We start from the raw sequence: 14956 nt of genomic DNA on the forward strand, positions 1-14956 counted from the left end.
TACGACTCTGATTTCACTCCACTCAGATATAAATCTACTCAACCGCACCTTTAAAGGTAAAATGCTTGTCACTAGAGAAAAGTACAGTTTGGTACCTTTATTTAACTAATCTGCTAATTAACAGCACTTCCTGTGTTTGTGTGTGTGTGTGTTTGTGTGTGTGTGTGTGTGTGTGTGTTAGAGAAGGAAAACAATAAAATCTGCAGGACATGGCTTTCTCTCTGTAATATTTAGTTTAGAGGGACAAAAAACTGACAGTGAGTCGTTTGGCAGCCGGAAGAGTCGACTCTTACTTTGAGTTGAGTTAACTGATTCGACTCTCTGAGAAGATCTGGAATTCTCATCACTACTGCATTAAAGGGATTTTTTTTGGAAAAGACGGCAGCGTTACCTGGAATGACGTGATTGGAAGAGAAGTGGGGGGTTGAAAGTCTCGCGATGTTTAAACGAGATTGTGACTCAGGGTTGAAGGAGACAGTTGGACGGAAGCGACCTCTAGTGGCGTGGACTGAAGTGACCATCAGGTCAGGGTGAAGAACTTGAGCGGTCGGGATGCTGCTCATCGCAAATCATTCTGATGATCGTGAGTGAGGAAGTCACGCGCTCCAGACCGCCACCGACCCCGACTTTATTACACACCGACTTTATTACAGCGCGCGCGCTTCCGGAAACTTATTTCTATCTGCGCAACGCTTGCACGCGCACTTCGGTTCTGCTTTTGACAGTTTTATTTATTATTTATTTTTACAGAAAGATCATTTTAGATTGTGTGTGTGTGTGTGTGTGTGTGTGTGTGTGTACTCGCCACATCGTTGTTAAAATAACCCTAACGCTGCATTGAGGATGAGGATGAAGATGAAGATGAGGTTTTATCCGGAGCAGCTCAGACGCAGGGGCTCGTCCTAAATCAGCTCCGGTTCCTGGCGGATGAATGAAGCGGATCTGCGCAGCTTCCAGAAAAGCAAGGTGCGGTTCTGAAGTACAGCTGAGAGAGAGAGAGAGAGAGAGAGAGAGAGAGAGAGAGAGAGCGCATCAACCTACATTTCATTCCACATCAGCTCACACAGCGAGTCATCATGCGGCATCAAACACTAAACACTGAACATTCAACATTATTAGAGATTTTAATCTGCAATGCGCTTAAAGAGGGGTTTAAAGAGTCCCGACTCTGTTTCAGAGATGATGATGATGATGATGATGATGATGGTGATGATGATGATGATGATGTGATGATGATGATGGTGATGATGGTGATGGTGATGATGATGATGGTGATGATGATGGTGATGATGATGATGATGATGTGATGATGATGATGATGGTGATGATGATGATGATGATGATGATGATGGTGATGATGGTGATGGTGATGATGATGATGGTGATGATGATGGTGATGATGATGATGATGATGATGTGATGATGATGATGATGGTGATGATGGTGATGGTCATGATGATGATGATGATGATGGTGATGGTCATGATGATGATGATGATGATGATGGTGATGATGATGATGATGATGATGTTGGTGATGATGGTGATGATGATGATGATGATGATGATGGTGATGATGGTGATGATGATGATGATGTTGGTGATGATGGTGATGATGATGGTGATGATGGTGGTGATGATGATGATGATGATGATGTTGGTGATGATGGTGATGATGATGGTGATGATGGTGATGATGATGGTGATGGTGATGATGATGATGATGATGGTGATGATGGTGATGATGATGGTGATGGTGATGATGATGATGATGGTGATGATGATGGTGATGATGGTGATGATGATGGTGATGATGATGATGATGATGTTGGTGATGGTGATGATGATGATGTTGATGTTGATGGTGATGATGATGATGTTGGTGATGGTGATGATGATGATGGTGATGATGATGATGATGATGATGGTGATGGTGATGATGATGATGTTGATGATGTTGATGGTGATGATGATGGTGATGATGATGATGATGATGGTGTTGATGATGGTGATGATGTTGGTGATGATGATGGTGATGGTGATGATGTTGGTGATGATGATGGTGATGATGGTGATGATGTTGGTGATGATAATGGTGATGATGATGGTGATGATGATGATGTTGGTGATGATGGTGATGATGGTGATGGTGATGAAGATGATGTCAGATGAAGTCGCAGTGCTGTCTTGTGCGTGTTTTCCTCATTACCCCTTAATCTTCTTTTCTTTGCACTCCACATTAAGATTCGGCTCGTTTAACAGTCTAGCGATCATAAATCTGAGACTGAGGTGTTTGAGGGATTAGATCAGATCAGACCAGATCAGATCATGTGTCTGGAAAAGAAGCAGATGTATTTTATTGGCTGCAGTCGGGCATTTTTGGGGAATGAAACTGTGAAGTTGTGGAAGTGGAATTCAGGCTGTGACTTTATATTTACCAAAAAAATACTGAGAGATATTTACTTCATACTTAATGCATCATTCATTACTTAACATTTCCAGATGTGTTCTGTTAAAGTCGCTGATGCTGGGGAGTGAAAATGACCGGGTTGTCGTCAGTTTTTATTTATTTATTTGTTTGTTTGTTTGTTTATTTGTTTGTGCGCAGTTCTAAGATCAGTCAAATGATGAGCTGTAACTCATATCACAGAAGAAAACCTCTCTCCAACTAGATAAGAAGAAATATCCTGTATAGGGCTGTAACTAATCATTATTTTCATAATCGATTAGTTGGTCCATTATTTTTTCGATTAATCGGATGGGGGCGGGGCGAACTTTCAGTACCATTTTTTAAAAAAATTTAAAATAAAATCCACAAACTGTGTTACAAATATAAACTTCAGACTAAAACTTTACACAACTGTTTGTCCGAAACAGAAAAGAACCCAATACACACACACACACACACACACACACACACACACACACACCAGAACATAAGACTGAAGACTGGAGTTTAATCCTGTGCTTTTTGTGCATCCATACAAATAATGCATAAATACTATCAAATACATTTTATATATATGAATATATATTTATATATATATATATATATATCTATATATATATATATATATATATATATATATATATAATTTTACAGTATGTACACATTATTTTTATGGATGCACAAAAAGCACAGGATTAAACTCCAGTCCTAAATGAATAATAAAAACTCTGCCACTGCACCGTGTGGTTTCTGTTCCTTTAGGAATATTATTTTCCTTGTTTACGTTTGATGAAAATGTTTTAGTTAGACAGTGTGAGGAGTTCCATGCAGTCGAGGCATGCAGACGCTCTCCGGTGTTTACGTGCTGACGTGTGAGAAAGTGAGGAAACACAATAGGAGGCGACGCTACTGGAGAATTAGGTTTGATGCATGAGTTTAGTTCGAGAGTCGTAAACCTCTCAGATGGGATTTAAATTCAGAGTCGGGGTGGCAGGGTTTATTTTGGGGTGGCAGCCATCTTGCCACGCCCCTGTGTACAGAGTAGCAGTTCAGTTGCATTGTGCTTTATATAGTTCTGTTTCTTTTTTATCCCCTACTGTGTGTGTGTGTGTGTCTGTGTGTGTGTGTGTGTCTGTGTCTGTGTGTGTGTGTGTGTGTGTGTAGCAGACAGCAGGGTGTTGTGTTATCCAGACTTAGATTGTAGAAGTGTAGATTGTAAAGTCTACTTAAAGTGCGCTTTATAGCCTGATGCACACTCAGTTCAGTTCAGTGTTGTGTACAGCGTGTTTAACAGTGGACGTTGTCTCAGAGCAGCTTTACAGAAACATATAAACACAGGATGGAGATTTTAAGGGTGTGAATTTATCCCTATTGAGCGAGACGGTGGAGACGGTGTCGAGGGAAAAACTCCCTGAGACGTTAAGAGGAAGAAACTTTGAGAGGAACCGGACTCAGAAGGAACCCGTCCTCATCACAGATCGTGTGAAAGTAAAGGAAAGTTCATTATGGTTTAATATGAAGTCTGTTTGTTGAACTAGTCCACTGTTCACTAAAGGAGACCCGAGTGCAGAACTGTATGTGGTAATCGCAGTCCTAAGGCCATCGCTGCAACCGTAACCACAGCAACCACAGCGAGAACGTCCATGTGGTATTGAGGTCCAGAAACATTTCCATGGTACTTCAAGTGGCACCGTCCTCAGCGATCTCCAGGCTGCACTGCTTGGGGTCGTCCTCAGTGGCAGAACGTAGCCTCCAGTTGATGAGAGCTCCATCCAGAGGTAGCGCATCCGGATGGATCAGGCAGATCCGGAGAGCAGAAAGGGTCCGGATCACTGACATCTCCATAAAATCACGTGTAGCTCGACAGAAGGAGAGAGGGAGAGGGAGGTGAAGAGAGGGAGAGATTGTTAGGTAAGACTGTGTGCTTTGCGTAAAAGAAAGTCTACTCGTGGTAAGCTCGAGTAAACAAATATGTTTTCAGCCTAGCACACACTGTGTAAATTACATAACTGAAGCAGTATCAGATCTTGGATTCTTATAAATTAAAGTTTAGAGCCTTGAAAATGTTTCTAGCTGGGGCTCTTCGGCGCTGCAGGTCACGTTTACTCCGATCTCCTGAAGTTATTGACGACGGCGATGTGTCCTAACTCCTGATTGGGATCTGGTTGCGCTCTTCAGAACAAATCTTCACTATTTTGCTTAAGCTGTAAGTGGAGCGTAAGTAATGTTACCAGCCGACATCTTCGGTTTCCTTTAAGACCAGATGACAGGAGAATAAATCCCCGGGACGCTGTGCAGAAATCTCAGACCAAATTTATACATTTTACATATTTATTTGATATTTTCTGCGTCACTGTGTAAGTAGAAAAGTTGCGATTCCCAAAACATCTTTCATCTCCTGGAAGTTCCTTGTCCTGGAGGTGATGGATGAGGAGTCTGTCCCGGGAACACTGAGTGCGATGTGGGAATACATCATGGACATGACGCCGGTCCATCACACACACCTACGGGTAAGCTGCAGACACAAATCCACCTACTGGCATGTTTTTGGGAGGTGGGAGAAAACTGGAGAACCCGGAGGAAACCCACATGGACAAGGTGAGAACATGTGAAACTCCACACAGACAGGAACCCTGGAGCTCAGCATAGAAGCTGGAAGATCTTCACTAACGGAGCGCTTTTTAAACCCGTAACGGACAGTGTTGTGGATTTCCTGCAGAAACAGAAGAACCGTGTCAGGTTCTCCAACATCCAGCAGAGTTCTTTACGCCGCAGAGAACCTGAGAGAACCGATACCAGAGAAGCTGAGAGAACCGATACCAGAGAACCTGAGAGAACCGATACCAGAGAAGCTGAGAGAACCGATACCAGAGAACCTGAGAGAACCGATACCAGAGAAGCTGAGAGAACCGATACCAGAGAAGCTGAGAGAACCGATACCAGAGAACCTGAGAGAACCGATACCAGAGAAGCTGAGAGAAACGATACCAGAGAACCTGAGAGAACCGATACCAGAGAAGCTGAGAGAACCGATACCAGAGAACCTGAGAGAACCGATACCAGAGAAGCTGAGAGAACCGATACCAGAGAAGCTGAGAGAAACGATACCAGAGAACCTGAGAGAACCGATACCAGAGAAGCTGAGAGAACCGATACCAGAGAACCTGAGAGAACCGATACCAGAGAAGCTGAGAGAACCGATACCAGAGAAGCTGAGAGAAACGATACCAGAGAACCTGAGAGAACCGATACCAGAGAAGCTGAGAGAACCGATACCAGAGAAGCTGAGAGAACCGATACCAGAGAACCTGAGAGAACCGATACCAGAGAAGCTGAGAGAAACGATACCAGAGAACCTGAGAGAACCGATACCAGAGAAGCTGAGAGAACCGATACCAGAGAACCTGAGAGAACCGATACCAGAGAAGCTGAGAGAACCGATACCAGAGAAGCTGAGAGAAACGATACCAGAGAACCTGAGAGAACCGATACCAGAGAAGCTGAGAGAACCGATACCAGAGAAGCTGAGAGAACCGATACCAGAGAACCTGAGAGAACCGATACCAGAGAAGCTGAGAGAAACGATACCAGAGAACCTGAGAGAACCGATACCAGAGAAGCTGAGAGAAACGATACCAGAGAAGCTGAGAGAACCGATACCAGAGAAGCTGAGAGAAACGATACCAGAGAGCCTGAGAGAACCGATACCAGAGAAGCTGAGAGAACCGATACCAGAGAAGCTGAGAGAACCGATACCAGAGAAGCTGAGAGAACCGATACCAGAGAACCTGAGAGAACCGATACCAGAGAAGCTGAGAGAACCGATACCAGAGAAGCTGAGAGAACCGATACCAGAGAAGCTGAGAGAACCGATACCAGAGAAGCTGAGAGAAACGATACCAGAGAACCTGAGAGAACCGATACCAGAGAAGCTGAGAGAAACGATACCAGAGAACCTGAGAGAAACGATACCAGAGAAGCTGAGAGAACCGATACCAGAGAACCTGAGAGAACCGATACCAGAGAAGCTGAGAGAACCGATACCAGAGAAGCTGAGAGAACCGATACCAGAGAACCTGAGAGAAACGATACCAGAGAAGCTGAGAGAACCGATACCAGAGAAGCTGAGAGAAACGATACCAGAGAACCTGAGAGAACCGATACCAGAGAAGCTGAGAGAACCGCTTCAGCTGTAAAGACTTGTTGCTATGGTATCTGTCCTTTACAGAATTTGAGAAGACTTTTGGACAGAACTGTAAGCTAAACCCGGTTTTTATCCTGAAGTTCTGGATGCCTCGCGCTTTGGACATTCAACAGAATTTATTGCAGGAAGGAAAAAGAGCGCGTGTTTCACAGAGACTTTACAACTGGGATTTGAGAAATGAAGCCGTAACTACAGATAGTTGAAGATAACATGCAATGAGCGGTTTGGAAATATAGGATTACAATCTGCTCGGGATAATTCTGACATTCCCTGAGCCTGATCTCATAACCACAGTGTTAATGGATGTTAACTGAGGTGTGCTTCCAGGGGAGAACGCTCTTCTTCAGTTTCTATTAATGCGTCTCCTCTAGAGAGAACCGTGCTCACTCGGGCAGAAGAGAACCCTTTCCTGAATTCACTTAGCAGTGCAGAGGAGCCGTGACTGAGAGAGAGAGAGACAAAGAGAGAGAGAGAGACAGAGAGACAGAGAGAGAGAGACAGAGAGAGAGAGAGAGACAGAGACAGAGAGAGTGAGAGAGTGAGACAGAGAGACAGAGAGAGAGAGAGAGAGAGACAGAGAGAGAGACAGAGAGAGAGAGACAGAGAGAGAGAGAGACAGAGAGAGAGACAGAGAGAGAGAGACAGAGGGAGAGACAGATAGAGAGAGAGACAGAGAGAGAGAAACAGACAGAGACAGAGAGACAGAGAAACAGAGAGAGAGAGAGCTCTTTGGTTTTAAAAGCTAAATGGAAGTGCATGAAAAGCAAGACCGTGTTGCTGAAATGTCTTCCTGTCTGTCTCCCTGTCTGCCTGCCTGCCTGTCTGCCTGTCTGCCTGCCTGCCTGTCTGCCTGTCTGTCTGCCTGCCTGTCTGCCTGTCTGTCTGCCTGTCTGCCTGCCTGTCTGTCTGCCTGTCTGCCTGCCTGTCTGCCTGCCTGTCTGCCTGTCTGCCTGCCTGTCTGCCTGCCTGTCTGCCTGCCTGTCTGCCTGTCTGCCTGCCTGTCTGCCTGCCTGTCTGCCTGCCTGCTTGTCTGCCTGCCTGTCTGCCTGCCTGTCTGTGTGCCTGTATCACAGCGAGCTCGAGCGAGTGCCTGTGACGGCTAATTGTGTTTTTTAAAGTGGGTCTGCGAGTACACAACAGGGAATCGGCTGGTTTTAAGCTCCCCTGCGCTGTTCTGAGGATGAGAGACGTGTCAGATTTGTAGGTCAGGCTGCAGGGGTTGTTGTCAGGCAGACTCACAGCGGTACACGTGGTTTCATACTGAGGGTTTCATACCGAGCTGATGTGTGAAATTTTAGTTCAGCTTGTTTACTTCACACAGCCACGGCCCAGCGCTGCTCCTCACAGCACCTCCTCTTACAGAGCTTTTTTACATTAAGAAGCCATCATCCTCCATCATCCTCCATCATCCTCCATCATCTTCCATCATCCTCCATCAGCCTCCATCAGCCTCTCCACACTGTGGAATAATCTTCATCGCTGCTTTCTCACACTCAAACTGAAACGGGATCAAATCTTAATTAAGTTTGCGCTTTGGAGAGCAGTGCATCGTGTCATGTGATGTGCTGTGATCTTCTCGCCTCGTCAAGCTCGAGGTTAACCCCGATTCCCCGCGTCTCAGCTGTCTGGAGGGACGTGTCCTTATCTCAGCCTTATCGAGGGACGTCAAGGAGGAAGTGGGCAGGATTGGCTCACATGACACACACACACACACACACACACACACGCACACGCACACGCACACACACACGCACACACACGTACCGTCCCCTCATGCATGTTGTAGGTCACTCAGTACGTCTCCTTCCATTTTGGGAAAAGAGAGCTTCCGGGGAAATTTCGCCCTAGAAAAGAAATAATTATCAACTCTCCCCGATTCACATTTATTATGAACACGCTTAGTTAAGAGGAAGATCAGACACACACACAGAGAGAGAGAGAGAGAGAGAGAGAGAGAGAGCAACAAAGAGAGATGGAGAGAGAAAGAGATGAAAACAGAGAGAAGAAGAAGAGAGACAGACAGATAGAAAAGAGAGACAGGACATGTAAGCTACATCACTGAGGGTTAATTGGTACCTGGTACCTGGTACCTGTCTCAAGCAGAGCTGTCTTGCTGCACTTGGAGCGAGAGACAGAAAGAGAGAGAGATAGAGTGAGACAGAACATGTAGGCTGCATCGCTGAGGGTTAAATTGTATTACCTCCTGTCTCAGGTAGAGCTGTCTCACTGCACCGGAGTCTGGGCGTGATCTCGTCACACTGGACGCAGTCATGGAGAAGGTAAGACACTTCAGCGCTTTCTTCTGAGGAGGTTTTTTGCATGCGTTTGTTTTTCAGGTTGATGAACTAAAACAAGGCGTGTTGTCGTTTTGTGTCACGAGTAAGATACACAACCGGAGTTGTATAACGAGTGAACTGATCTTAATAAGGTCTACACCACGGCGCTGCTGAGTTCTGCATTCTGATTGGGTCAGGGGGTGTTGATTAACTCTCTATAACAGCAGCTTTTATTTTAATGTGCTCATTCTAGTACGTTCTGGTTTCTATAGTAACGGCTCGTTCGCAGGGACGTGTACAGCGCACGCTCCTCATTCATGGCTTTTAAAAATCATTGATACGGTGGAGTTTTCTGTAAGGGGAGGTTTATGTAACGTGTGTGGAAGGAGTCTCCAGTGTCAGCGCTGTGTAACAGGCAGAGGTCAAGCTGTGACTTTAAAGTTTTTCAAAATATATTAACGTGAAGAGAGAGAATACAGAGAGAGAATAAAGAGAGAGAGAATAAAGAGAGAGAATAGAGAGAGAATAAAGAGAGAGAATAAAGAGAGAGAATAGAGAGAGAGAATAAAGAGAGAGAGAATAAAGAGAGAGAATAGAGAGAGAGAATAGAGAGAGAATAAAGAGAGAGAATAGAGAGAGAGAATAGAGAGAGAATAAAGAGAGAGAATAGAGAGAGAGAATAGAGAGAGAATAAAGAGAGAGAGAATAAAGAGAGAGAATAGAGAGAGAGAATAGAGAGAGAATAGAGAGAGAGAATAAAGAGAGAGAATAGAGAGAGAGAATAGAGAGAGAATAAAGAGAGAGAGAATAAAGAGAGAGAATAGAGAGAGAGAATAGAGAGAGAATAAAGAGAGAGAATAAAGAGAGAGAATAAAGAGAGAGAATAAAGAGAGAGAATAGAGAGAGAGAATAAAGAGAGAGAATAGAGAGAGAGAATAGAGAGAGAATAAAGAGAGAGAATAGAGAGAGAATAAAGAGAAGGAATAAAGAGAGAGAGAATAAAGAGAGAGAATAAAGAGAGAGAATAGAGAGAGAGAATAAAGAGAGAGAATAGAGAGAATAAAGAGAGAGAATAGAGTGAGAGAATAAAGAGAGAGAATAAAGAGAATAAAGAGAATAGAGAGAGAGAGAATAGAGAGAGGGAATAGAGAGAAAGAATAAAGAGAGAGAATAAAGAGAGAGAATAGAGAGAGAATAAAGAGAGAGAATAGAGAGAGAGAATAGAGAGAGAGAATAAAGAGAGAGAATAGAGAGAGAGAATAGAGAGAGAGAATAAAGAGAGAGAATAAAGAGAATAGAGAGAGAGAATAGAGAGAGAGAATAAAGAGAGAGAATAAAGAGAATAGAGAGAGAGAATAGAGAGAGAGAGAATAAAGAGAATAGAGAGAGAGAATAGAGAGAGAATAAAGAGAGAGAATAGAGAGAGAGAATAGAGAGAGAGAATAGAGAGAGAGAATAGAGAGAGAATAAAGAGAGAATCGAGAGAGAATAAAGAGAGAATAAAGAGAGAGAATAGAGAGAGACTAGAGAGAGAATAGAGAGAGGGAATAGAGAGAGGGAATAGAGAGAGGGAATAGAGAGAGAGAATAGAGAGAGACTAGAGAGAGACTAGAGAGAGAATAGAGAGAGGGAATAGAGTGAGAGAATAAAGAGAGAGAATAAAGAGAATAGAGAGAGAGAATAGAGAGAGGGAATAAAGAGAATAAAGAGAGCGAATAGAGAGAGGGAAGGTGAGGGAACGAGTGTTTATAGCTGCTATAACGTAAGTGAGAAGAGGAACTCACTCCAACATCGAATGTAACTATAAACAGATTAAAGTAAGAGATGAGAAGAAATAAGAAGTAGTAATTGTTGGTAAATCGCTGCGGTGTAAGAGGAATAAAAGATTTGGGGAAGAGCTTTAGGAAAGTCGTCCGCGTTGAGGTTAACAGTGACTCTGTGTTGTTGATGAGTTTGCTATAACAGCGCCACCCTGTCATGTGTCAATCCTTACGTAAAATATGATCATGCATTAGATTGTCAGTCTGTGCATATAGCTTTAATACATATAAAAAAGTCTTTCTCACACGCCTACTTCACCTCTCTGACTCCGCCCACCGGAGTTGATCTCTACATGACATACCTGACAAATCCAGAAAATGAAGACCAAAATATACTTCACACACACGAACCCCTTATTTATTTACAGCAGCGACTCCGGTGACGTGAACATACAACGTGTGTGAGTTTACTGGACGTGATGGATGTAAATCTGTCCTCAGTAGGATGACGTAATCTCTTCTGGGATGCTGAATTTTTAAACTCTAGTTCCAGGAATAGCATCAGAGCTCTAACCCTTGCCTTGTTCCACTTCTCGTCCTCTGTGTTTGTCCTCTCAGTGCTGTTCTGAGTGTCCGGAGCCACGACTGGCCCAGAGTTTATGCACCTTCTGCAACAAGTGGTTGTGTTTCCAGTGTACCGATCTGCACCAGCACGAGAGAACACCAGCAGCTCCACCAGCCGAGTCCCGGCATCACCCGAGCTCCAGCAGTCCCACGGTGCCATCAGAACCAGGCACGTTCCTCTGTTCCACTGTTATTCATCACTTCCTGCTCACACTTCATCTGTGCAGCATATTTGATTTAGGAAATTACAGATTCAGGTACAAGTTTATTAAAAACGGGACACACGAATGTGGAGGTTTTGTAGATGTAAGAGAAACACCCAGCCATAGCAAGGTGCAGAGGCTTCATTATCTGTGACTGAACTGGAAAAACGATCACGGATCCAATCTAATGTGTCTGGATTATAAACCTGGTTTTATTTATTCACTGATCTGAATTGATGTTGAAGATGAAAGTCAGGTGTCCTGTAAACAGCAGGTCCATTTTGTAATGATATAATCTGATCTCGTCTAATCTCGTCTAATCCTGTCTGATTCATTTCTGGTGGCTTCACCTCGTCTTCTCTCCTCCGAACCGGAGGACAGAGTGTGTGTTTGAGTCTACAACCTGCTTTGAATTGATAAGGATCACCTGCTGAGTCTCACTGGCAGGACTCTAGATTGGTATTAGATCTGAGTTTGATGTCTTTTCTGATCTGATCCAATTATGTGGATCAGAAAAAACACTTCATGCAGCACGAGCTGCAATAAATGACATCTTAGCAAGTTAAAATATATTGTATATAGTCAAACTGATCTAGCATTTCCTTTGAGAAGATCGCAAGAAACCAAATATAAGATTATTAAACCTCTCTAGATTTAAATAATAATAATAATAATAATAATAATAATAATAATAATAATTTCAAGCTTGAAATAGTTTTGTTCTGTTAGCAGATCATTCTGCTCATTTTAAGCATTTATTTCTAAGAAGAAAGCAAAATATTCTGCTAACAAAATACAAACAGTGAGAGCTTTAAATACTAAAAAATATGTCTAGAATTAGTCTAACAATCTCCTCCAGATGTAGTGTAATAGGGATAGAAATCTGTCAAAACGGCAGGTTTTTGTGGTGTAAAAAAGTGAAAGTAAGTTAAATCACGTCAGAACATTTTTCTTCCTTTATTGTGAAACTGCAACATGAAACTGTCAAGTGACAAAGACGAATAAAAAAAACTTCCAATACCCAACTTGCATAAGTTTACACACCCTTTTATAACCGGGAATGTGGCAGAATCCGCCAGTCACGTTCAAACTCATGATGAAGAATAGTTTACATCTGACGTCAATTAAAGTGACTGATTAACCCCAGATAAAGTCCAGCTGCTCCTATAGGATTCTCCTGACATCTTCTTGGTAACGTCCAAAGAGGGCCACAAAGAGCTTACAGAGCAGGTACGGGATCTCACTGTCCATCAGGAGAGGGTTACAAAAAATTTCCAAGGCGTTGGATATACCAACCATGGAACACTGTAAAGACAATCGTCAACACCTGGAGAAAATATGGTACGATAGTGACACTACTAAGAACAGGACGTCCCTCTGAAATTCAGGGAAGCTGCCGAGAAGCCTACAGCAGTATTAAAAGAAATTGCAGCAATTTCTGGCAAGTACTAGCTGCTCCCTACATGTGACGACAATCTCCCGAATTCTTCATATCTCTGGGTGTTGGGGTAGGGGGGCAGGACAGAAGCCTTTTTTAACCAAAAAAAATCATCCAATTTTTTAAAATCATCCGATCTCCCAAAACCATGTGGAATAACGTGTTCTGGTCTGATGAGACCAAAGCTGATGTTTTTGCCATAATACCAAAATATACGTTTGCCACAAAAACACAGAACATCACCAAAAGAACAGCATCGTCACGGAGAAGCACGGTGGTGGCAGCATCATGCTTCAGCTGGAACTGGGGCTTTACTCAGGGTGCAGGGACTAATGAACAGCTCCAAATATCAGTCAGTTTTGGTGCAAAACCATTTAGTCTTCTGTAAAGCACTTCAGATGAAGAGGAATTTCACCTTTCAGGACGATAATGACCCGAAGCAAACCTCCAGATCAACAAAGGAACGGCTTCACATGAACTAGTTCAAGGTTTTGGAATGGTCCAGACCTAAATCTAATCAAAGATCTGTGTGGTGTCCAGAAGAGGGCTGTGCACAGGAGACGCCCCGCCCACCTGACAGCGTTAGAATACTTTTACAAGGAAGAATGGCAAAATATAATAAAAAGTGAAGACTGATGGAAATTTTACCCAAAAAGACTGAATGCTGTGATCAAATCCAAAGGTGCCTCAACTAAGTATTAGTTTGGGGGTGCGGAAACTTATGCAACCAGGTTATTGTACATTTTATATTTTTCATTTTTTGCTCTAAAATGATTCTGATCACTTTAATTAACAGGTTAAAATTTCACCATAAAGGTAGAAAAGGTGCTTCGATCTTAGTTGAATTTTTTTGCATCACAAAAACCTGCCATTTTCACAGGGGTGTGTAAACTTTTTATATCCACTGTGTTTGGTGTATTGTAATCTTGTCACGGAAATAGTAGATCAATTTGAATAAGTTTGAGATATTTTCACTTGTCATTTTTTTTAATCACGGTGTTAAATCACGCTCCTGACTGCAGCCGTATTTCGCACAGCTGGCAGCCGAGGCCAGACGCAGGACGTGGAGATTCAGAAGGATGTCACACAAATCACAAATCACACAAATCTTTTAAAACCATCAGCTGTTCGGCTTAACTGTAAGTCACTTTGGATAAAAGGGTCTGCAAAAGAGTTCAAATACAGTAAAAACAACCAAGCAGCAAAAAGGATCAACTCTGAAAGCGATGGAGAGATCCACAGCTCAGATGGGAGAAGCTGTTCACAGGAGAACCGCAGCCTGGACCACAGTCCAATGGACGCCAAAAGGCGTGTTGGAGACTCATGGAAAATGTTCTCTGGTCTGATGAAATCAAAGTTCAGGCAAATCATTTTGGCCTTGACACAAAGATCCTGAGAACCCCACCATCCTGAGAACCCCATCCCCACCATCCTGAGAACCCCATCCCCACCACCCTGAGAACCTGAACCCCACCATCCTGAGAACCTGATCCCCACCATCCTGAGAACCTGAATCCCCACCATCCTGAGAACCTGATCCCCACCATCCTGAGAACCCCATCCCCACCATCCTGAGAACCTGAACCCCACCATCCTGAGAACCTGAACCCCACCATCCTGAGAACCCCATCCCCACCATCCTGAGAACCCCATCCCCACCATCCTGAGAACCTGATCCCCACCATCCTGAGAACCTGAACCCCACCATCCTGAGAACCTGAATCCCCACCATCCTGAGAACCTGATCCCCACCATCCTGAGAACCCCATCCCCACCATCCTGAGAACCTGAACCCCACCATCCTGAGAACCCATCCCCACCATCCTGAGAACCTGAATCCCCACCATCCTGAGAACCTGAATCCCCACCATCCTGAGAACCCCATCCCCACCATCCTGAGAACCCCATCCCCACCATCCTGAGAACCCCATCCCCACCATCCTGAGAACCCGATCTCCACCATCCTGAGAACCCGATCTCCACCATCCTGAGAACCCATCCCC

General features: G+C 43.7%; 2 protein-coding genes across 2 annotated transcripts in view; one reads left to right on the forward strand and one right to left on the reverse strand.

The window, feature by feature from the left end:
- Nucleotides 1–374: 374 nt before the first annotated feature.
- The window catches only part of trim66 (tripartite motif containing 66), a 33122-nt gene continuing 18540 nt past the window's right edge, over nucleotides 375–14956 (forward strand). Inside the window, exons 1-3 of the mRNA XM_053633995.1 lie at nucleotides 375–966; nucleotides 8865–8931; nucleotides 11307–11481. Of these exons, the coding sequence (XP_053489970.1) occupies nucleotides 8923–8931; nucleotides 11307–11481 (184 nt within the window). The 5' untranslated portion in view covers nucleotides 375–966; nucleotides 8865–8922. The remainder of the gene's footprint in view (nucleotides 967–8864; nucleotides 8932–11306; nucleotides 11482–14956) is intronic.
- The window catches only part of LOC128613885 (uncharacterized), a 5551-nt gene continuing 1950 nt past the window's right edge, over nucleotides 11356–14956 (reverse strand). Inside the window, exons 1-2 of the mRNA XM_053635040.1 lie at nucleotides 14834–14956; nucleotides 11356–14785 (exon numbers count right to left, since the gene is read on the reverse strand). The exon at nucleotides 14834–14956 is cut by the window's right edge and continues 1950 nt beyond it. Coding sequence (XP_053491015.1) covers nucleotides 14052–14785; nucleotides 14834–14956 — 857 coding nt within the window. The 3' untranslated portion in view covers nucleotides 11356–14051. The remainder of the gene's footprint in view (nucleotides 14786–14833) is intronic.

Source organism: Ictalurus furcatus, chromosome 10 (assembly GCF_023375685.1).
Source record: "Ictalurus furcatus strain D&B chromosome 10, Billie_1.0, whole genome shotgun sequence".
Classification (NCBI taxonomy): domain Eukaryota; kingdom Metazoa; phylum Chordata; class Actinopteri; order Siluriformes; family Ictaluridae; genus Ictalurus; species Ictalurus furcatus.